The sequence below is a fragment of the Chionomys nivalis genome, chromosome 6 (assembly GCF_950005125.1).
Source record: "Chionomys nivalis chromosome 6, mChiNiv1.1, whole genome shotgun sequence".
Classification (NCBI taxonomy): Eukaryota; Metazoa; Chordata; class Mammalia; order Rodentia; family Cricetidae; genus Chionomys; species Chionomys nivalis.
In genome coordinates this window covers 34,724,035-34,747,736 of record NC_080091.1, presented here as the reverse complement: position 1 = coordinate 34,747,736, position 23,702 = coordinate 34,724,035, and the positions used below count along the sequence as shown (strand labels likewise).

Sequence of the window (23,702 nt, the reverse complement as noted above, 5' to 3'; positions counted from 1 at the left end):
AGGGGAGGAACTGGATCCCATGGAGCTGGAGTTACAGATGACCACCTGCATGCTAGGAACCAAACTCAGGTCCCTCTGCAAGTGCTCTTAAGCCACTGAGCCATCTCTCCAGTCCTAAATCAGTTAAAGTGTTTCTTTTTGTTTGTTTTTTGTTTTTAAATTTTCATGCGTTGTCTCCCTTGAATCAATCCGGCTCCACCAGAATCTTCTTGGTGAAAACTCACAGAAAGTTGTAAAGTGAGCCCCTCTAGGTCAGGAAAGGTCTGCTGGGCGCAGTGATGGGGGCAGTAGCTGCTGCCTAGAGAGGGGAGTGCTTGTCGAGATGGGGAAGACACCTTCCCAGGTGTGTGCCTTAGCTCTCAGGCTGGCACGGGCTCTCTAAGGCAACAGTAAGCACTTTGGAGGGCAAAGGGCTCTGCTTGTCTGTGTCCCAGCACTGGCAATCAGGAAGCTGTTCTGGGGCCGAGAGGGACAGGTGTTCTGTTTTGGTTAAGTGACCCGTGGTGGGAGGAATTAAAGCCCTCTTCTTTCCAGGAGTCAGGTCCTTGAGGGCCGGGGTCACCGACCTGCCTTCAGTTCGCTTCTGGCTTAGCGATCTGTGTTTGCACGTGTGCACCGCCCCCAGCCTGGCAGCACAGTCTCCCATCTACTCAGCAACCCACTCCTTGCCCTTCCTTGTCCCTTGGAGACAGGGCTCTCAAACTTGTGGCTGCTTAAATTATGTGCTTCTCTTACAGGGATCCCACAGGAACACGGGTTTCCTGCAAGGCTGAACCCCAGGTTTCTCCAAATCCAGCCTCTTGTCTATCTTCTGCTTGCCCTGCCCCACCCACCTTCGCCATCAACCTGACCGGCATCCCATCATTTCCCCAGCTTGCTCCCCAGTTTGACTCTAAGGTCTGAACCCCGTTCATTCCCAGCCGAAACTGTAGTCTTCTGGCCAGAACCCCTTTCCTAGTCCCGTCACCCAGGACTCGGTCTTCCAGCCCGACTCCACTCTTTCTTCCTCCGTTTCAGTCCAGACCCCACGCGCATCCCACACATCTGTCCCCACCACCTGTCCCTCTAGAGGAAGACTCAGGATTCTAGGTTACATCTGGATTCCGACGGAGTCAGGGGCGGGGTGGAGGCGTGGCCTAGAATGGGGCTCTCTGAGCCCCCGCCCACCCCACCCCACCCAGGCCCCGCCCACCCCACCCCACCCAGGCCCCGCCCCAAGTCTCCTACCTCTGAGCGTTGCTGCAAGCCGGGAGCATCCTACTTGGCCATGGAGAGCCCCGTGCGGCAGCTGTACCTTCTCCCCCTGTTACTGCTGCTTTGTGGTAAGGAGGCATCTTGTTTGGGAGCGCTCCGTCCCCTCGGGGCCTTGGGACGCTCGAGGACTCTCATCTTCCCGCGTCGAGCCTAGGCTACTCCTTCCTTTTTTACCAGAGTTTGGAAAGGGGGTACACTGACTCCAGCGCTGCCGGCAGGTTTTGCTGAGGGTCTTCGTGACTCCTTCACCGTTAGGGGAGCTGAGGGAAAGGGCTTTGGGCTGCAATGCACAAGGTCCTCTGCGGGGCTGTGATGGCCTGGTGACTAGCAAGGGTCCCTGGTGAGGTAGTGAGCCTCCCATTCTGCCCTGTGCACATGGCACACAGGTGCGGATGGCTAGAATTCCGAATCCTTTTCCAGGGAGAAAACAGGATTCAGGGAGAAACATTGCTCTCACAAAATAGAAATGGGATAAATATTAAGCTTGTTTTGAAAGGGGTGGGAAGGGCATAAAGTTGATAGGGAGACATGTTGAGAGGGCCTGGGGGGAGCTTGCTGGAGGAAGCAGGGTGAATATGATCAAAATACATTGTATACATAGATAAAAATTTAAAGAATAAAAATATTGTTAAAAAAGAAAAAAAAATTTACTGAAGAAGTTACACAAGGCTAAATGTATTTTGCCAGGTGGTGGTGGTGCATACCTTTAATCCCAGACTAGGGAGACAGAGGCAGGTGGATCTCTGTGAGTTCGAGGCTAGCCTGGTCTGGCCACTGCTACACAGGGAAACTCTATCTTGAAAAAGCAAAACCAAAACCAAAGCCAAATAAACAAAAAGAAGGTACATGTACACATATGTGTGTTTGCATGCGTGCATGCATGTATGCATGTGTCTGTGCTCCTGAGTGTGCATGATTGTGTCTGTGTGCCTGTGTGGGTATGTGTGTGCCTCTGTAAGGGCTTTGGTGGGACAGTTTGTCCCGTGCTGGAGCTGCTGGGCAAGTCCAGTGCCTGGCCAGAGCTGGGAGGAAAACTGTTGGCAGGAGGGTGTATGGGGTCTGTCCTCCAGGGCCGTGGCCCCTGGGTCTTTTAGGATGTTTTCCTTTCCCTTCTGGCTCAGCCTTCTTGGCTGTTAGATGAAGTTGGACCTGTTTGCAGTGTCTTCCTCAGCACTGATGACTTGGGGTGTGGCCTGGGAGTTGGGACAAAGATGGGGGAGATTTGACGAGGTCTCTGTGTTCAGAGTGGAGCTGTGTTGCATGCTCTAGAGTGGGTGCCTAGGCTGTGGTGGAGTTTTACATTGAAGGACTGGGACTGTGGCCTCTTCCAGAAGTCAATGTGCTGTCTTGGGATTTCAGCAAGCCTCCAAGGCGAGGCTGCTCTGGTGGGCATTTTGGTGTCTAGAGGAAAGAAGGTCCCGAGTTTATTTAGAAAGAAACCATGTCTCTCCCGACTACTTCCACTGTGGAACTGGGAAACACATAGAAGCCGCTTGAAATCCTCATTAGTAGTCCTGGTCTCCCGGGGTCACTGTCCCCAAGGGCCAATCCTCCTCACCCAGGGCCCAGGCAGGTCAGTTTCAGCTTCTCACAGACCTGGCTGGTGTGAGTCTGGCCAGACCAAGAGTCAGAGATGACCTGTGTACTGTCACGTGCAGTCCGGCCAAGGTGGGGTCTGAGCGCTGTCTACTTTCTGGAAGGGAGGAGCTGAGCTCCCTGGCTCCTAGGATCACTAGCCGTCTGTGCTCTGCTGAGACCGTGATGTCTGGAACGGTCGTTAGGCTGCACAGAGTCGGGGCCTGGTCACCACAGAGAGCAGCATCAGGAGAGCCTGTGGGGCTTCCTTGAAATTCTAGTCCTTTACAGGAAACCTTTAATCAGGGTTCTGGGACGAGGCATCCAGCAGGTGTCCACTTACTGGCTCTTGGCCTCAGTTTCCCTAGCTGCAGCCTGAGCGCAGCTGTGGAGTATCGCTCTGTTGGTTGATTTGCTCAGTTCAGCTCAGGTCAGTCACTCTATGCTGTGGAACCAAATTGCTCATGTAAAGCAGAGCCTGTGTCTGGTACATGTGTCCTCAGAGCACCATGACAGAGAGCACCCCGGGATCTGTGTGTGCCCCTGTGCGTGTCCATGACTGCGAACGTGGTGCCACAATTTAAAAAATATGCCTTTATTGGATCTTTTTAAAAAATTTATTTTGTGTGCATTGGTGGAACTGGAATCACAGACCGTTGTGAACTGCTGTGTGCATGCTGGGAATTGAACCCTGGTCCTCTGGAAGAGCAGCCAGTGTCCTAACCACGAACCATGCCTCCAGTCCTTGGTAGCACAGTTTTTATCAAGAGTTATAGTAATAGTGTCCTGCCAGTGTGTCACCTGTCACACTGTAGGTGGCAAGCAGTGCTGGGGATGTAAGGTCTTGAAGGAGGTGGTTTGTTAACCACGGCCTTGGAAGTTTCAGTACTGGAGCTGCCTTGGAGGTCATTTGGCCCACTCCCGTTAGAGATAAGGAAGTTGAGGTAGAGACACAGGGGACAGAGCTGCCCAGAAATCACAGCCTCCCCCCAGATGACAATGGCCTTTGGGCCGCAGTCTGGCCATGCTCATTCCATGGAGGATGAGAGGGCCTGGTTTCATTTCCAGATGACTGGCAACAAAAGGCCTTTCTCTAGGAAATGCATCTGTTTGGCTGTTTATCATCTCTCAGCATCTGGAAGTCACCGAGACAAAAGATGCACAGGCCCAAGTGTTCTTTGTTTCCGAACGGAACCACCCAGAATGGGTTTCTACTTTGATTCAGTTCCTGAGAACTTTATGGTTTAGCCGGTAGTTTAAGTGGCAGTGACCCACTTTTGGGGCATTCCCCGGGTCAGTGTCTTTGGGTGAGTTGTCGGGTAGGATTTGGGTACAGGCAAAGATTCCAGAGTTCACTGTAGTTCTTGGGGGGTATTTGGAGATCCCGGAGTTTTCAGAGATCTGGGGCACATGGAGATTTTGGGGTGTGTGGGACATACAGATTTTGGGGCCCAGAGAGATCTAGGACACACGGGTTCTGGCTGTGTGGCATTTCTGGGGCACATGGAAGTTCTGGGGTATGTTAAACTTCTGGGACACATCACAGTGCTGGAACACGTGGAAAACTGGGGCACACAGAGATTCAAAGGAGCAGGGAGAGAAATGTGCTGTGAGAGATACCCCATCCCTTCTTTTTAGGGAGCTGGGTCTGCTTGACTGAGGATGGTAAAGCCCAGAGGAAGGGCTGAACAAGCCTGTTCTGACCAGAGCTGGTGTGTGTGCATGCATGTGTGTGTACATGTATGTGTGCGTGTGAGTGCATGTGTGTGCGTGCATGCATGTGTATGATGGGGGGGAAATATACCACTTTTCATCCGCCTCCTAGGATTATGATACTTTCTGACTTCCAGGTGAAGAGAAGGAAAGGAACAGGGACGGGGAAGAGGACTAAGGGGCAGAAGAGAAAAACAGGAAGTTGGGGAGGGGGAGACAGCTGGCCTTGGTGGTCTGACAGCTGCTTATTAGGGCAGGATGAGGGGTTTGTTTGATGTCCAGGTCTAGGAAGGCCAAGAGTGACATGTGAGTTACCAGAGCGTGTGGTTGGTGGGACTCGCCTGGCTGACATCTATTTAGATGTTGGTGGAGGTTAGTACCTGTGTTAATGTACTGGGGGGATCCCACAGAGAAAGCCAGGTCCAGGAATGAAGGAACGAAGAGCTGGATGTGGTAAGCATCTAGTGACCCTTCAGAGCCCAGGCTTGGCAGCCTGTCTATGGGACGCAGGATGCTTATGGAACAAGGAGGCCTGAGGGAGAAAGGAGCATAGTGTGTCCTCATCGCCATCTGCTTGCATACGGTCCCTAAGGGCCTATCCTGACATGGACCAGGGCTGCTTTCATAGCTTTGCACTGTCGGGCTTGGCACGTGCAGCTGAGAAGGGAACAGATGGAGACTTAGATGTCCCCAGATCAGATGCTCACTCTGTGTTTGTTCCTGGGTGAGGAGCTTTACTTCCGGGCCTTGGTCTCCCCGTCATGTAACTGGAGGGGACGAGAGGAATAAGGTTTTCTTGAGATCAACAGACTGAGGAAGGCGAAGAGTCGGGGTTGAAGTGGGGAACAGGCGCCTGGCTCAGAGACACTGAGGCCCGGTGATCAAGTTTATTAAGGCCTAGGTGAATGGGCAGGGATGTTGCTGCCCATTGCTTATGCCTTGCTCCTAGAGCATGGTCCTCAGACCTGCAGATGGGGCATCTTCTGGGCTTGTCAGAGGTGAAAGTCTGATCAAAGCGTGTTGGAGGAGAATGAGCTCACGTGAGGCCTCTGGGCAATGGGCAGGCCCACCTGAGTGCACATGCATGATGAACAACATGTTTGTGGTTCATCCTCAGCCCGGTGTGTACGCTGGAGTAGACATGGGATTGTAGCAAACTGGGTCTCCTGGGTCCTCACCTATGCAGTGGACCTGGGCTGTGGCCTAGGTGGGTTTGGTGAGTTCAGTCAGCTGCTCTGTTCTGTATCATGTGTTTACCCTGAGGGATAGAATTATCTAGAAGGGTTGGGCTTAGAGCCCCAGAGGGGCTCATTATGGTGGCTCCCACTTAGATCAGGCAGGAATATCTTTGCTTTGTCTTCAAAAGGTTTTCTTCTTTTTTTAAAAAATTATTTCATTTTATTCTATGTGCTTTGGTGTGGAGGTGTCAGATCCCCTGGGACTGGAGTTATAGACAGTTGTGAGCAGGCACTTGGGTGCTGGGAATTGAACCTGGGTCCTCGAGAAAAGCAGCCAATGCGCTTAACTGCTGAGCCATCTCTACAGCCCCTCAAAAGGTTTTCTTTATGTGATGGCTGATTGTGGTTGTCAGCTTGACACACCTAGGAAGGAGGAACTCAACTGAGGGACTGCTTCTATCAGGTTGGCCGTGGGCACATCTGTGGGGCATTTCCTGACTGTTAATTGATGTAGGACGGCCTTGCCCACAGTGAGCGGTGCCCCCTTTAGCCAGGTGGGCCTGGGTTGTACTAACGAGGTAGCTTAGCAAGCCAGGGGAAGCTAGCTGTAGGCAGCTTTCCCTCATGCAAAACCTGCCCCCAGGTTCCTTCTTGCCTACGTGTTCCTCTATGATGAACCTGTGAGCTAACAAACCATCTCTTCCTCTAAGTTGGTTTTGGACAGGGTTTATCCCAGCAACAGATAAGCAAACTCAGGCACTTTGTAATAATTATTTCCTTCAAAACACTTCAGGGCCCAAAACTCTGACGTGGAAATTGGCACCAGCACCTTCAAACACACAAAACAGACAGATGTGACGGGGGACGCCCTGCAGCCTCAGGGTCCTGGAGGGGAGATTTATGGTTAGGAGCGGCTAGAGTTTGTGGGAGCAGAGATGAACTGGAAGCTGGGCCCCAGTGATATCAAATCTTAAAAGAGATTTTGTAAGCAGACACCCATGAAAGCATCAGAATTTTCCCAAATCTTCCTGACTGCTCCTCCCCAATCTATTTCTAGGACCAGAGAGATGGCTCAGCAGTTAAAAGCTAACAGGCACTTCCTGCTCCTCCAGAGGACCCAGATTCCATTTCCAGTACCCACATCAGGCCAGCTCCCAACCCCTAGAGTTCTGGCCTCAGAGGATCTGAGACTTGCTTTTGGCCACTGAGGGTACCTAGACACATGTGGCACATGCTCATATCGACACACACACACACACACACACACACAAATAAGAATAAAATAAAATTGTTATAAAAATCTATTTCTTCTTTAAATTATCAAGAGAAAAAGCATCAGATTCTCTCAACCATAATTGTGGATTTGTTATTTTTGCCTTGCCCCTTCCCGTTTTGGTGTGTATATGTTAGTAAGCCGAGAATTCCTCAGATTGTTGGAGCCTCTTGTTGAATTGAGACCTTCATTTTTGTCTTAGCTGGGTTTCTATTGCTGTGATAAAAGACTATGACCAAAAAAAGCTCTCGGGGAGGGAAAGGTTTGTCTGCTTCCTTGTCTCTGTCACAGTCCATCATGAAGGAAGTCAGGACCCAGAGGCAGGAACTGAGGCACAGGAGGGATGCTGCTTACTGGCCTACTCTCTTGCTTAGTTTGCTTTCTCATATAACCCAGGCCACCTCCTGCACAGTGGTGATATCTCCCACAGTGGGCTGAGCCCTCCCATGTCAATAATCAGTCAAGAAAATGCCCCACAGACTTGCTGTGCACCAATGAAATGGAGTCGTAGTTTGCTCTTCTCCGATGACTTTTCTTGTGTCAAGTTGACAAAAAAACAAAACAAACAAACAACAATACCTAACCAGGAGAATCTTTAAAGGTCTTCTTTATCTCTAGAGATACATTTTGTTGCAAAGTATACTGTATCCAGTAGAAGTCTGGTCCTGGAATTACAGAGGGTTGGGAGCCACTATGTGGGCCCTGGGAATCAAGCTCATGTCTTCTGGAAGAAGAGCCAGTACTAAGCCATCTCTCCAGCCCTCTTCATTGTCTTTATGAGGCAAGATCTCTCACTGAAACCAGAGATAACCATTTGCTGGACTGGGTTGGCCAGCCACGTCTGGAAATTTCCCAGCTGTAGTGTTAGAGTTACGGGTGCACATGACCATGCCAAGGTTTGGCTTTTTTTAGGTAGACTCTAACTGTGGCTGTCCTGGAACTCACTGTGTAGACCAGGCTGACCTTGAACTCACAGAGATGTCTGTTCAAAGATGTTTGCCTCCCAAGTGCTGGGACCAAAGGCATGTTGCCACTACACCTGGCTTCCCATGCCAGTCTTTTATGTGGGTACTGAAAATCCAATCTCAAATTTGCATGCCAGATACTGTGCCAGCTGAGCCATCTCTCCTGTCCTATATTTCTTTCTTTTTTCTCCTCTTTTTAATTTTTTTTTTGTGTGTATGTGCACAGATACATATGGAAGCCAGAGGTTAATGGGTTTTTATTTTGTAAAGATTTATCTTGTATGTGTGTGTCTGTACATGTATGCTCTGGTGCCTGAAGAGGGCATTGCAATGGCAGGAGCTGGAGTTGCAGGCAGATGCGAGCTGCCCGCTGTAGGTGCTGAGAACTGAACTTGGGTCCTCTGCAAGAGCAGCATGTGTTGCTAACTGTTGAGCCATTTCTCCAGCCGCCTGCTTTTTTTTTTTTTTTTAAGTTTGCGCTGAGAATCTGAGGATATGAACGGCTCTTCATGTGGGCTCTGTAAACATTTTACTGATCTGTTTTCCTAGGCTGGTTCTGGCTGGCCTTGAACTCTCTATGCAGCTGGAGATGACCTTGAGTCCCACTCTTCCTGCCTCTGCCTTCCAAGTACTGAAATTAGAGCTGTGTCCCCCCCATACCCAACTGTCACTTTGTTGAACCTGAAGGTCAGTTTATCAGTTACTGCAAGGGACTCGTGTGCTCAATATAGTAATATAGAGCATTTTAGGTAACTGAATTAGTCAGGGTCTCAAGAGGAAAAAACTATGAATATATATTAAATTGATTTGATGAATATATATTAAAGGGGAAATTTATTAGGTTGGCTTATTATAGGATAAGGTCTGGGCAGTCGATCCTGGAGATGCTGAGAACCTGGCCGCTGCTCAGGCTATGAGGTTAGACACCCCAGCACTCCCAGTCTGGCACTGGCTGATTCCTGGAGAGCCACTGGTTTTCAGTTCATGTTGGAATGTGGAAGAACCTGAATTCTGAGGGCGGTGAAGGGTGTTGGCAGCAGTGACAGCGGCGACAGAGCAGTTAGCTCAGCCAGTGAGAGGCAAAGGGAAGCGGCAAAAAGCAGTTACTCCTTCCCTAGGACTTTCTTCTCTCTGGTCTCCCACCAGAAGGTGCCACCCGCACATAAGGTGGGTATTCTCATTTCTGTTAACACAATCAAGAAAATCCATCCCAAGTGTGCCCAGACCCTCCTCTCATGGATGGGTCCAGATCTTGTCGTGGAGTAGCCACGACAGTCGTTGACGTCCTGATGTTTGGTTGTGAGCCTAGACTCTACCAGCTGAACCATCTCTCTAGCTTAGTATTAGCATCTTAATAATACTAAATACTCTAGTTGATGAGCATGGGTTATCTTTGCATTTATATTGACCCTATGTTTTACTGTTTTCAGAGTACAGGATTTGGCCTTCACTGGCAAATTGAGTTCCAAGAATTTAATTTCTTTTGACTGTATTATTATCAAAATTATTTCCTTTAGTTTTGGATTTTTTTATGAATACCTTTAAAAGATCTAGTGTTATTTTTATGTGTATGAGTGTTTTGCCTATATGTGTGTGTGTGTACCATGTACAGGTATCATACTCAGAGAGGCCAGAAGAGGGTGTTGGATCTCCTAGAACTGGAGTTATAGATGGTTGGGAGCCACCATGTGGGTTCTGGGAACCAAACCCGGATCCTCTGCAGGAGCATCCAGTGCTCTTCACTGCTGACACGTCCCTCTGGTGCAATCTGTTGCATGTCGGTTTGTCCCTGTTTTTTTGCACACTTTCCATTCTGGCGTGGCTCCTTTGGAGCTTTCTGTGTAGAAGACCATGGCATTTGTGAGTACAAATGCTTTTCTGTCTTCCTTTCCAGTCTGGATCGTTTGTTTCTTTCCTGCCCACTGTTCTGGATTGTACTTCCAGCTCTGTGTTTAATAGAAGTGCTAACTAAAACAGCCATTCTTGTCCTTCCCTGGTCTCAGGAGAAAATGTTTTAGCCTTTTACCATAGAGTGTGGTGTTAAAACTGAGATGTTCCTGTATTGCCTTCAATGTATTAAGGGTGTTTTCTTTTTCAGTTTTTTTTTTTTTTGGTTTTTAAATTGCAAAAAGACATTTTTTTTTCAAATGCTTTTTCTGAGCCACGTGGTCCCCTCATCCTCCTTTCTGCCAATGTTGTACCCTACACAGTTTTTTTTTTTTTTTTGGTGTTGAACCATCTTTGCATTTCTAGGACAACTCCCCTTAGCCATGGTGTGCATTCATTTGTGTGTGTTGCTGACCTTGCATGGCTAGTGTTTATCCAAGGTTTCTGTATCTGTATTCCTAAGAGGTATAGCTTTCTTCCTAGGAGTGATGGCTTTTGCTATCAAGGTAAAACTGGCCTCACAGAATGAGTAAGGACATGGAGAAGTCAGGATGTTCTATTCTTCTATTATCTGAAGAGTTTGCGGATGATTTCTGTTAGTTCTCTGAACACTTGGTAGACTTTGCCAGTTCAGCCTTCTGGGCCCAGGCTTAGTTTTCCAGAGGCTTTAGTTACTCAGTCAGTTCCGTTACCCACTGGGGTTCTCTCCAGAGTTCCCATTTCTTCTTGAGTGAGTTTCAGTAGTTTATACCTGCAGCAGTGTCCTACAACTGTCTCTAAGAATCAAAACCATGTGACCCGAGATCATGGAAGTTTCTCTTAGTTCTGTATCCTCAGTGGGGACGTGCTCTTCCATTGCCTCTGTCTGGCTCCTGGTGGCCCCAGCATTCCTTGCATTGTGATGGCATTACTCTGCCCTTTGCCTTCGTGTGAGCCACCTCTCTCGGTGTGATTTAACATCATCCTCCCTCTGTGTTTGTCCCTGCACCCCAGGGTTGTTTTTCTGTGAGAGTATCGCTCATATGGACTAGAGCCCTCCTGAATGGACTCATTATCAGTTGAATACTTCGCAAAGATCCTGTTTTCTAAATAAGGGAGGGGTTTCAAGCCAGGACTTCAACATAGCCAAGCCTTCCACCGAGGACACAGTTTAACCCTTGTCTCTGTCTTACTGGAGGTTTTCTCATTTGTCTCTCATCACACAGATGCTCGTAGTCTTTGCTTATAGTCGCTTTTGCTTTGGAAGGTGGATGCTGATGCAGCAATGCTCCCTCTTTCTTCCTTTTCTTTCGAGACGGGGGTCTCACCTTGTAGCCCCGAGTGGCCAGCAGCTCACTATGTAGACCAGGCTGGTTCAGAACTCACAGAGATTTGTCTGCCGCTGTCTCTCGAGTTCTGGGTTTACAGGAGTGTGGCAACACGTGCCTCTCTTTCATTCTTGATTTAGTAATTTGAGTTCTTCTTTCCCCGCTCCCGGCTTGCTGATCATTCAATTGTTTCATTTATTCACTCATTCAGAGACAAGATCTTGTCCAGTGTCCCAGGCTGGCCACTGGGAATGAATGGCATTTTGTTTTAAGCTGGACTTTTTAGGATTCTGCCTTGAGTATAATGGTCAGTCTGAAGCAGTGCCTGGGCCCCCTGAGCTCTCAAGGCCCCAGTGGTCCAGGAAACATGCCCTGTCTTCCTCACACCTGCTCTGCTGACTTTAGAGTGGGTGTCGCTGGACCTGTAGGGGATGAGTGGGATTCTGAGCGTGTTCCTCTTGTGGCTTCCTTGTCTCCTGTGAAATTTTCACTCTGTTTACGATGTTACTGTTGCTCCTCTTCTTTATAAAATTTTTACATCTGTCTGTCTGTCACCATCTATCTGTCTGTCTTTCTATCACCTACCTATCTTCCTACCTACCCATCTGTCTTACATGAGTATTTGTGTATCATAGCACATGTGGTGGTCAGGGGACAACTTGCAGAAGTCATTTCTCTCCCTCTATCATGTGGGTTTTGGGAACTGAACTCAGGTTGTCAGGCTTGGTGGCAGATGCCTTTACCTGTGGAGCCATCGCTTTTCAGCTTACCTCCTCTTAATGGCTCACCGATGGAGCTCCATTGTTTTTTTTGACACTTTGGCATGGGCCTCTGATCCGTTCCACGCTGCAATCTGTCTCCATTGCCAGAGCTGTGGAGATTTCTGTGTCCTAATGTCCTGCCTCTCTCTCTAGGTGGGACCTCGGTTTCTTCTCCTGTCATAGTGTTGTAGTGTGCCGATTCTACCAGGGAGGTATCTCTGGCCTAGGAGCAGGCATTAGCAAAGGGGACTTCAGCCATGGCATCCTTGGCTTTCTTCTCCCAGTGAGCCTCTTCTCTACCTGCAGGCTCCGTGGAGAACCAGTATAATTGGCTGGCCATTCTTGGGCAGGCGAGTGGGGGAACTGGGTGGGGAAGGAACTTCTCCCCTCCTGGACTCTTTGCTTAAAATGGACAGAGTTCCTATAGCATGCAGCTCAGGGAATGAGATGTAGGTGTTCCTCCCCAGAGAGGTGGGCAGGGGGAACTGTAGCCCAGACTAGGATCTTTCCCCTTGAGGTTGCCTGGGATACAGTCTCTATGGCTGGAGCTGGGACAGGAGGGAGCAGTTTGTGGCCTCAGTGTCACAGACTCAGCAGTCCAAGATGTAAAGATTTTCCCAAACAATATTCTCTCTCTGTGTGTGTGTATATGTGTGCTCATGCACATATGCAAATGCGTGTGTGTATATGGAGACCCAACACTGATGTTAGATGTCCTCCTTGGTCATTCTCCACTTTATTTACTGAGTCGTATCTGTCACTGAAGTCAGAGCTCTTCCGTCCCAGCTAGTCAAGCTGAGGATCTGCTGTCCTTGCCTCTTGAGTTTTGGTGGCTGCTATGCCTGCTTGGCTTTTTCCACGGGTTCTGGGGATCCCAACTCAGGTCTTCATACACGTGCTTTGCCCACCGAGCTGTCTTCCCTGCTCGTGTTCTCTTTTTTGGTGTGTGCTGTTCTCCTCAGTGGCTCTTTGTACTGCAGCTGACTGTGAGTCACCCAGCTTCTCTGGACGACGGATGTTGAATTCTCATGAGGGCTGCCATCACGGCATGTCTTCCCAGAGAGGGCCTAACTTTGCCCCTGCTCTGGTAGGTCTGACTGTCTGTGGTCACCTTCTGCAGTGTCGTGACTTGGGGTTCCCCTAGATTGCCCGAGTTCATGTGAGTTTAGACTAGAAATCCCCGAGGTTGTTGTGTACCCAGGGCTCCCCCGACCCTGCCCAGATGCAGTCACTCCCAGCCTGCCGAGTGTGCAGCTCTTTCTGGCTCATTTCATAGACAGCATCCATCTCCTGAAGACCATCCCTTGCACCTTATCCTGGCTTCATCTGCCTGCAGTGTTTCTAGACTGGGCAAAACCAACCCATGGCTCTGGGTTCCACTCCATCTAGCCACTGGCTTGCTAATTCCTTGCTCCAAGCTGTATGGCTTTAGGTTAGGACCTGTGTGGTGGGTGTCGGAGGCACCCTAGAGCTTCCGTGAGGCCAGAGATAACCGTTTTCTTCACTGACTGGTGTCGCCTTCCTGTCTTCTGGCTATGGCCGGTATCCACTGATGCTACAGTGTTTGAACATTTGGGCTTATTTTCCTCTTGCCCTAAGCCCTGTCTGCCACCTGGACAACTCGGATCGACCTGGTTAAGCCTTTTAGGACGCCCTCAGCTTTTGCACCAGGCCTTGCTGTGATTTAGAAGCAGCTCTGGCTGTCCCCTCTCCAGCCACCATAGTCCAGACTGTGAGTCTTCTGACCGTGGCTGCCTTCCCGCACAGCCCTCACACACCCTGGAGCTAAGACTTCCTGGTCATCAGATTTGCCCTGACCGGTATGCCCTGGCCTCAGTTTCTTCCCTTTCAGAGCAGGAATCTCCATGTTTCCTTTTAGCACCCTGCAGGTTCTCTGGAGATAGGAGCCAGTTCCTTTTTGCTTCCCTTCTAAGTACCCAGTGCAGTTCTTCACTGAACACAAGTGCTCACAGTCCTTCTGCTAACCCTGCGAGTCAGGGGGCTGGAGAGAGGGCTCAGCAGTGAAGAGCACCGGCTACTCTTGCAGAGGTTCATTGCACCCACAACCCTCGTGGTGGCTCACAGTCCGTACTTCCAGTTCCAGAAGTCCTGATACTTTTTCCTGGCCTTTGTGGGCACAGAGACATCATATGCAGGCAAAACACCCATACACACAAAATAAAAAGAAATCACATGCATTTTTTTTAAACTTCCGGGTGAAATGCTTTGCAGTGACAGCAGGCCCTCATCTTTATGTGCAGACTTAGTGGAACCACATAGGGTCCTGTGCTACAGGTGTCTATGGGACACTAAGTATGTGGCGTTCTGTGTAGAAGAGGGCACAGGGTCTCAGACATGGGCCAGACCCTGGGTGTGACGGTCTGTGTTCTCAGATGAGCCAGGTCTGCAGTGGGCAGGTGGACAGGTGAGTGTGTGGGTGAAGGAGGGGTCAGGAGGTCATGATTGCTGCTGGGGGAGAGATGGGACATTGACACCTGTCTATTAGGGGCTGCCCTGGGAGGATGTGGTTACCCTCTGTCCCACCACCTCTTACATGTGATGGGGCTCCAGTGTAGAGCCAGGGCTGTGAGCCCTTTCCTGCCGCACCGCAGTTCCCTGGGGGCTTTAGCGTGCTCAGACGCAGGTTGTATGCACCAACAGGGTCCTGTCTGCCCTGCCCCACTGGGGATGACATCCAGTGTTATCAGCCTGGGTTTGTAGGTTTAGACAGGCACAGAATGAAAAAGACCTTCCAAGTCTGGGCATCTAGGTCCCAGGCAGCTGGGAGGCCCTGTTGTGTCCTGTTCTCTGGTTTCCAGGCGGTGTTAGTCTCTCATGTTCCCTATGGGTGTGGAGGAAGGCAGTTTTGCTTTCTGCAGGCGTGTGGCCCCTTTACCAGGCGAATGCCAAGGTCACCTGGGGGTATCACACCTGCTCACTCTGCAACTGCTCACCTCATCCACTCTTGTCACCTATCTGTCCCCAGAGGAATAGTGTGTGGTCTTAGGGCCACCCTCAAGGTGAGCTGGATTGCCAGACTTCCTGCTGTAGGTGGGGTGGACTCTTGTCTGTGAACCTAGGGTCTCTTGGGGCTCCCTCTGTGAGGATTCAGAGGGCTGTGGCTTCCGCTCTGAAATCTGGTGGGCTATTGCACGAGAAAGTGCTTATGTCTGGGCCCACTGTTTCCTTCAGGTGGTTTAATTAGAAGATCACCAGTGAGAGCTGCGTGAGAATGTGGGACCCGGCAGGCTTGGCTGGCCTCTCAGAGTACTGTGCATCTGTTACTTCCACTAATGCTATTACTTCATTGCTAAATGAGGGCCACCTGCAATAAAATTTAAACGTGGCTGCTGTGGGCACAGCTCACGAGCCATGGACATTTACTTTGTTTAGAGATGGGGAAACTGAGGCTGAGCTGATAACTGGTGTAGCCAAGTCTACCCCATTCCAAGCAGGAGCTTCTCTCCTGTCTCCTCCTGTCTTCACTACTTTCTAGGGCACAGAGCTGGGTTATACACCACACCCCAGGATGTAGATGCCTTCTGAGGACATCACACACACACATACACACACACACACCCAGACACAACACACACCCAGACACACACACAGACATCCCTTACACACACACACAGATACACCCCATACATAACCATAAACACACACATAGACACATACACGTACCATACAGACATACACACAGACATATACATACACACATCACACAGACCTACAGACACACACACACACCACACAGATACAGACACATACAGACATAGATACAACCCATACAGACCATAAACACACACACAGACACATACACATACCATACAGATATACACAGAGAAACACACACACACATACACATGCCACACAGACCCACAAACATACACACCAGACACAACACACACAAACACCCTCTACAGACACAGATACACCCCAAACAAACCATAAACACACACACAGACACATACACATACCATACAGACATACACACAGACACACACACATACACACACCACACAGACACACACATACACACACCATACAGACACTCCACACAGACACACAAATACACACACAGGCACACACAAAGCAGGACTGTAAACCTCCCAGATTCCCCCCCCCCCACTCTGTTCAGGACACATCAGGTTGTACACACCAGTATACAGTTGGCAGGGATCTGTACACTCACATACCAAGCTGTATAGAGCTGTTTCCCTTGGTTATATGATGGGAACAAAATAGGGGCTAGGTGGAGGTTTAGAAGCAGTGAAGTTATGCCCCCTGGAAATAGGATGGACACGGCGTGGAGTGAGCTCTGGGAAACAAGACGGCACGCTAGGAGGAAGTATGACATTTCTGGTCCGTTAGGAGCATGCGTATAGAATGTGGGTGTGAGGTAGAGGGGACGGCATGGTGAATCCTCACAAGCACTGTCAGGCTTGAGCGTCATTGCTGGGAACATGAGTCCCCACGGAACCTCAGCCCGAGGAGTCCCAGAATCAGAGCAGGTTATCTCAGGCCTGGGAGGTCCACACCAGCTCAGGGCTTTTCTCAGGACTGTTGCAGGCACCCTGGGCCACTGAGCTGAAGTTGGAGGCTCTTGGGTATGCCCAGGACTTCTGCCTGCTCCTGAGGACTCTAGCCTAGGGCTTCCCTAAGGCTCCCTCCCTGTGCCGCTGCTGTGGTACAAGGTCAGGGTTGAGGGAAGACTGGCCTATGGTGGCTCATCAGCAGGAGGGACTGTGCTGATCAGAGTCCCCTGGACATCCTCCTCTTCTCTGCTGTCTTCTCTAGATGAGTGTGCCCAGGTGTGCGGCTGCAATGAGACCGGAATGCTGGAGAGGCTGCCCCGCTGTGGGAGAGCCTTCGCTGACAGGATGCAGAGGGTGGATGTCTGGAAGTGGTGCAACCTGTCCGAGTTCGTCGTGTGAGTGCCCTGCTGGTCACGGGACTGCTCTTGCACACTGCACTCTGCCTAGCCCCGCCCTTTGGCTCCTCCCTTACTTACGCTCTAGGTCCTAGGCACAGCCACCCACAGCCCTCCCACAGTCCCCAGCATGCTTTTCCTACACACATTCCCGGCCTGTAGGGGCTTCTGGGGTCTGCCTGGCTCAGCCACATAAAGCCGTGAGGACAACTGTTGTGGGTGGTACTTCCGGGCAGTTCGTGGAAAGGCCTGGAAGCGTGAGGGCCATAGCATGTGGTTCTCAACACACATAGAGATGAGGGGGCCTTCTGAGGCAAAAGGTTTTCCTGGGGGTGTTTATGATTCCCTGTCCCAGATGCCCTGAGAGTTTGGGCATCTCCAGGACTGCATCAAGAATGAAGCCCAGTGGGGCCTCTGAGTCTGGTTAATGATTCTGGGCCTCTTTGATTCTGGCTCTTTCTTGTAAAGAACCTTGGAGGCCACAGGTATGTGGTTTGGACTTTGAGAACCAGCCTGCTGTAAGTCAGGAAGTCTGTGAACGAATAGGCTCCAGGCCCCTGCCCAGGGAGGAGAAGACACACAGGACCTGGGACATTGATAGTCCTCCCCTCCCACTTTTCATCCTTATTCTGATGCTTCTGCCAATTCAGACTGCAATGACGTTTTTGAAGCAGCTTGTTGGAAGTAGCTCCTTCCTGTTAAAGGGCAAGTCCCCACTCCTTCCTGGAACAACACAGGAAGGAGAAGGTGGGTCTCTGCCCTGACCCTGTGGAGACTGGGCCAGGATCCTCTTTCTCCTGTGTCTGTCTTTCATCTGAACAGGCTGGGTAGAGCTGCTGGCTTTGGGAAGACATCCATCCACTCAGCTTCCTCCAGGACCTCTTAGCTGACCTCAAAGACCTCAATATCAGGGAGGCCACCACCTCCTGAGGCTGCATTCTGGACTAAGGGGCCACTTGGAAATCCTTTTCCATACATCAGGTTGAACTCTGGTTCCTGGTAGCTCTAGTCCTTGGGCAGCCTACAGAAATAACAGAAGTCTGGTAGGATGGATGAGGCCCATCTCAGGAGAGTCTCTGGGAGTTACTTTTACACATTTGTTCATAATATAGCAGTTTCTTTCCATCCTGTTAGGTGGGGCGGAGGGGCAACTTTGCAGTAGTGAACAGGCAGAGACTGGGCCTCATAGGTCTACCTGGCTTGCGAGAGCAGATTGTTTTGGTTGGGAGGAAGCTGGCCCCGGCCTGAGACAGACTCTTTCCTCAGGCCTTCAGGGTGCTCTGATGACAAGGGCTTTACAGGTCCTTGTGACTGTGGGTCTGGGTTCCATGTCTTTTAGGGAGACCTGTATAGTGTTGGGGAGGGCTGAACAAACATCCTGGACCCTGGGAGCTTATAGCTTCAGGGATCAGATGTAGGAAAATGACCTGGAGAAAAGGTCACAGGTACAGATGTCCCAGTTGGAAGTGACTTCAGAGGTCATAGTTTTAGTAGGTGGCCAAGTGGGACCTAGCCCAGACCATTCCCTGCCCGCGTCTGTTGGACCCTGGGGTGGGGCAGGTGTGAAGGGTGTTGAGAGAGCTGTGGTCCTAACCTTCTGCCTCTGCAGGTACTACGAAAGCTTCACTAATTGCACGGAGCTGGAGACCAACATTGTGGGCTGCTACTGGCCCAACCCGCTGGCCCAGAGCTTCATCACCGACATCCACAGGCAGTTCTTTTCTAACTGCACCGTGGACAGGACCCACTGGGAAGATCCTCCAGACGAAATACTCATCCCGCTGATTGTAGTGCCGGTCGTGCTGACCGTGGCCATGGCTGGCCTGGTGGTGTGGCGTAGCAAGCGCACGGACCAGCTGCTGTGAGGGTCTGCCAGGTGGAAGGCCATGCCTGGCAAGAATGCGGCCCAGAGCTTTGAGAACCGGTAGATGCTTCCTCTCTTTGGTCTGTTTTGGCTACACTCTATCTGATCATGGCAGAATCCTTCTGCCCAGGCTGATGTGGCCCTTGCTGTCTAGCCTGCAGCCTGATGAAGCTCAGGCTGACCGTGTAAGTGGGCCGGTGGGCTAGTGGAAGAAAATGACAAAGCTTGTTAGTGTACCACGTATGGAAGTATCTGTTACTGGGCTCCCACTCCCCAGGCTGGGCTCCCTAGTCTCTGGCCATTTCTTGGCAGTCTTGTTCAGCTTTGACCCCAGTCAAGGTCCTGGACCCATTTCTAGTCCTGACCCTGACCTCTGCTACACTTGGGCAGAGAGGGCAGGCAAGGTCATCTGGCAGATGTGGAACTCTGAGCCCTCCTGATTAGGAGACTAAGTATCTCCTCTGTTGGACATGAAGGAGAGAGGAGAGCCTGGGGATGGAGTCACTGGGAGCCACATGTCACCTACAGCTCTGCCTGTCTGATCCGTCCAGTTCTATGTCCTGTGTGGCTGGGGATTCATCAGTCTTTGATAGACACCTGCCCTGCAGTCAGGCCTGGACCTCCTTCTGAGGGGGGTGGCCTGGACCTTCTGAGGGGTGCCTGGGACTAAGGCATGGTCTAAGCAGAGTCTATGCTCGACTGTTCTGTCTGCTGATGTTCTTTGTGATTAAAGAGCCCCGTTACATCTGGCATTTCTTGTTTTATTTCAGGGGATTCGTAGTTAAAGCGTCTCTCAGGTGCTCCGAGTAAAGCCACTGGGGATGACGGCCACAGGAGAGGGTCTTGGAGGGTCTGCTTTAGCACCCTCTCTCCTTTCTTCCCTTTTCTGGTTTTGCCAGAGGTCCTGCTGTGGGTTTTGGGGAGGAGAGGCCCTGGCCAGATATGGCCAGCCAGATGATGGTCAGTAGGTGGTGCTGTACTGTCTTCAGGCTTCATCTGTCTTCCAGCCGGAGGACCTGGATGGTTGAGTATTGGCTGCTGACCTCACTGTCCTCTGGCTAGAGAGTTTCCCTACTGTACCAAAGTCCTGGTGGATACCATGGGATTGCAGGTGTGGATGATTGGCTGAGTCTATGCCATGCACAAGATCTTGGGTCATTCCTTGTTTTTGAAGAAGACCAGTGTGGAGGTTGTCATGGGAATGTGAACCAGCCATGTGGCTTCTGGCACACCTCCTGTCACTTGAGTAGCATCTCTGAGATAAGATGCCATGGGTCCTGAACTGGTTAGATGTCCACAGTGACGGACCCTCTGGTCCTTCCATCCATACACGTGGGGGCACATAGCTCATTAGATGTGGAACATCAAATGATGTTCTGGGAGGGCTGGGGAGGCCACATCTCCAATGCTGTCTGTCTTGCTCTCCCAGTTTGAGCACCCCCACCATATGTTGAAGTGTCCCGAAGAAACCCCATGCCTCTCTCCTGGGGAAGACATCTTCAGCCGTCTCCTGGGTTCCAGAGACCCAGGTTACTGATAGCTTCCCAGACAGGGTGAGCCTGGAGCTACTTTCCCTGGCCTCTCTGTGGCTTTTGAGCACTGTCACCCAATCTCCCATCGTTGTTTCTCTTAGCAACAGTGAGGCTTTCTCTCTTGGAGCTGAGTGGTCATAGTTCCCACCTGTGCTCAGAAGAGCCACCTGTGGGAGTCTCCAAGAAGGGATAGAGGATAAGTGCTGGGGCTTGGTGCCACATGCCTTTAATCCCAGCATAGAGATGTTCAGATCTCTGTGAATTTGAGGGCAGCCTGGGCTACATAGCAAGTTCCAGACCAACCAGAGCTATACAGTGAGACCCTGCCTCAAAGAACAAAACAACAACAACAACAATCAAAAAGTGGAGATAAGTGTCTTTGTCAGAGACGCCTGATGGAGCGGTTCCTGGGCCACAGCTCCCTGGGGCAGGTCTCAAAGTGCGGTTGGATTGGCAGTGGTGGGGGCCTGGACAGGGCAGTTCAGGCCTAGCCTGTACTTGAAGGCTTTGCTGCAGACCTGTGATTGCTCCATGGGATCCTGGAGGTTAAGTGTGGGCACCATAGCTGATTTAGAGCCCATTCCTGTGGGATAAGGTGTCTGTCCCCCAAAGGGTGATGGGATGGGGAAAGAGGCCAGTGGCCTCGTAGAGCAGCAAAATGGGGGAAGGAGTAGCTAGAGTCCTGGGAGAGGCCTGTGAGTGCTGAGGCAGGTGGGCAGGCACACAGTGTGGCACACAAGGGACTTTAAGTTATGATAGGGGTCTGGGATAGGACCAGTGGCAGCCAAGGACACAGTGAGTGATCCTATGAGTTGTGGATGGGATCAGACTGATGCATATATGTCTACGTAAAGTATGTGTGTGTGTGCACACACACAAAGGGTTCCAGGGGAAGAGCAGACAGGCCTTTGCTTTGCCAAATCGTGCCAGGCACTGTTGGTGCGAGAGGCAGTCCTGGGGGGAATAGGAAATGTAGGGCTATGTGACTGGGCTGGGACTATGGCTGTGCTGTGCTGTGACTGAGGCTGTGACTGAGGCTGTGACTGAGGCTGTGACTGAGGCTGAGTGTGGCTGTGCTGTGCTGTACTGTGCTGTGTCTGTGTCTGTAACTATGGCTGCACTGTGGCTGTGGTTGTGGCTATGAGGACTCAGGCAGCCTGAGGAGCAGCTGTATGGAACTGGGAGGGATACATAACTGGCTCAGGCAGCCTGTTTCTGGAGGCTCAGCTGTGCTGAAACAGGCTTCCAGGCCACACACCAAAGCCCAGTCTAAGGACACGGCCAATGACACCCTCCACATGTTAATGACATCCTTGCTTATCATGGGAGGCACTGGTTGATGAAATAAATTTAATTTTTTTTTGAGAAATGGGATTCTATGCAATTTTATTATTCAACCCAATGGGAAACAGGTCTTTAAGAGACCTTGGGATTTCTTCTGCTACATATAAATTAAAAGTGTATATTGTAAAATAGCAGAGGGTCCATTTCCAAAATGATGTGCAAAAACTTTGTGTTCCAAAAACCTGTGACAGATGCCAATCATAAAAAAGTATGTAAATTTAAATGAAGCCATTTAAAATCACTTGAAATTGTCCTGAGGCCACATTGTAAACGAGGGGATGTTTATTAAAGAGAATTTGCCAGAGCTGAGTGAAGACAGGGAATTTGCAGCACATGAGCTATTATTGCCCCCAGCAGGACCCCCTGACAGTCCGGCCATACAAAGTGTCATTCTCAGAGTGTGGGTCTCCAGTGTTCACCTCCACTCCCAGCTTCACTGCAGCTATCAAAGTCCCCACAGAGGTGGGGTGTCAGCTGCTGTGAGGTCCTGGAGGGAGAAATGCCCTTGGTCCCAACCTGCCAAGAGCCAGGCAGGAAGACCCCTGGAACTCTTGATGTCCACTCTAAAGTGGCCAGCCGTGACCCCAGAGGCTGGTTCAGAGGATGATCTGGGGCCCCACTGGGTGCTTGAAGCATGTCCAGAAGCAGCAGTGAAGGCATAGCAGGGATAAACTGGAGGTTTGGGGGGCTGTACTGTCTGGAGGGTGCAGAGGAATGCAGGGGCTGGTCAGAGACCCTGCTCAGATCATCCACAGAAGTCAGTGAGCCACGCTAGAAAGGTCATATCCAGGGCATGGGGGGGCACGTGGGTAGAGGTGAAAGGTCTGGAGTGGAGGACAGGGCTGGTGACATGGTCTTTAATACCCGTGTCCTCCTGGGATATACAGGAGCTCCTGAGACAAGGCCAATGTTTATCGGGGGATAAACTTGGTCCCTGGTATCAGGTGTCCTGTGTCATGCTGACCCACCCTCCAGGGGCCACTAGGGGTCCCGAGACTAGGACGCTTCAGCATTTCTTTTAATAGTAGGTGGCCAAGGAATCTGAAGATCCTGCGACTCAACCATTCTTGCCATCTTCTCTGATGGCACCCTATTCTGCCTGGCACTCTCAATGGCTTTTAATCTGAGAACTTTCACTCAAACTGTGCTCCCTGGCAAAGCAGCCACTAGGGCTTAGGGGCCGTGGGTGTGTGCTGGCTGAGGAGTTACCAGGGGCCACGGCAACCCGAGGAATAGTCAGGTTTGCTGACATTAGACTTGCTGATTTTGCTTTTTTTATTTTTTATTTTTTTATTTTATTTTATTTTTTGCCCTTGGCAGTATTGGGGCATGGAACCCAGACATCTTTTTCTTAAGACCGAGGGGACCATGCACCTCACATTTACTATTGTCAATCCTACGTTGCCCAGCACCTTTCTTTGGCTCTCCCAGTAAGTGAATCATGTCTCTAGTCTGGGGTGCGAAACCCAGGTCTTAGGATAATGTTCCCCCTCTTCTCTCTTCCCTTTTCTCTTTTTTCTCCTTTTCTTTGTGGTTCTGGGGCTTGAACCCCAGCACCTTATGTATGCCAGGCAAGCGCTGTGCCACCAAGCCATAGCCCATCCTTATTACTGCTGAAATCCACTGAACTAGCCCTGAGCCAGGGCCCACCAAGAGCTTCATATTCACTTGTGAACTGATATGCATGCAAGCTTTTTGCATCCGGGACTGATGCTGGGTTGGTCTCTGCACACCTGTTCACACCCATCCTCTCCCAACCCTACTTCACCCAGCAATCTTTTCGTGGATTTGCCTCAGCTTGAACTCCAGTGAACTCTGAATGCATCCCACCAGGAGGAACTCTCTCCCCACACCTTATCCTCCATCTGACATATGTCTTCTCCCCAAGCATCTCAGTCTAGTGGGCTGTGAAAGGGCCTCCGTCACGTAACTGTGCTAAGTGCAGGTTAGGAGCAGTGGAAGCAGGACACAAGGGCACTCAGGTGCAGTTAGCATGGATGCTGTGCTTGCAACGTGGTGTGCTCGTGGGCATCTCTTTGCGCTGGGGACCTGCTTTGCTGCAGGAAAACTATTTCAGCTGCGTAGTTGGAGGGCTGAGTCCTCACTCAAGGCATCA

General features: G+C 50.6%; 1 protein-coding gene across 1 annotated transcript; it reads left to right on the top strand.

Moving 5' to 3' along the window:
- Window positions 1–1,234: 1,234 nt before the first annotated feature.
- On the top strand, window positions 1,235–19,460 carry Ramp3 (receptor activity modifying protein 3). Its single transcript, XM_057772179.1, has 3 exons — window positions 1,235–1,322; window positions 16,714–16,846; window positions 18,456–19,460. The coding sequence occupies exons 1-3, from the start codon at window positions 1,268–1,270 to the stop codon at window positions 18,709–18,711; spliced, it is 444 nt and encodes a 147-aa protein (XP_057628162.1). The 5' UTR covers window positions 1,235–1,267; the 3' UTR covers window positions 18,712–19,460.
- Window positions 19,461–23,702: the final 4,242 nt, after the last annotated feature.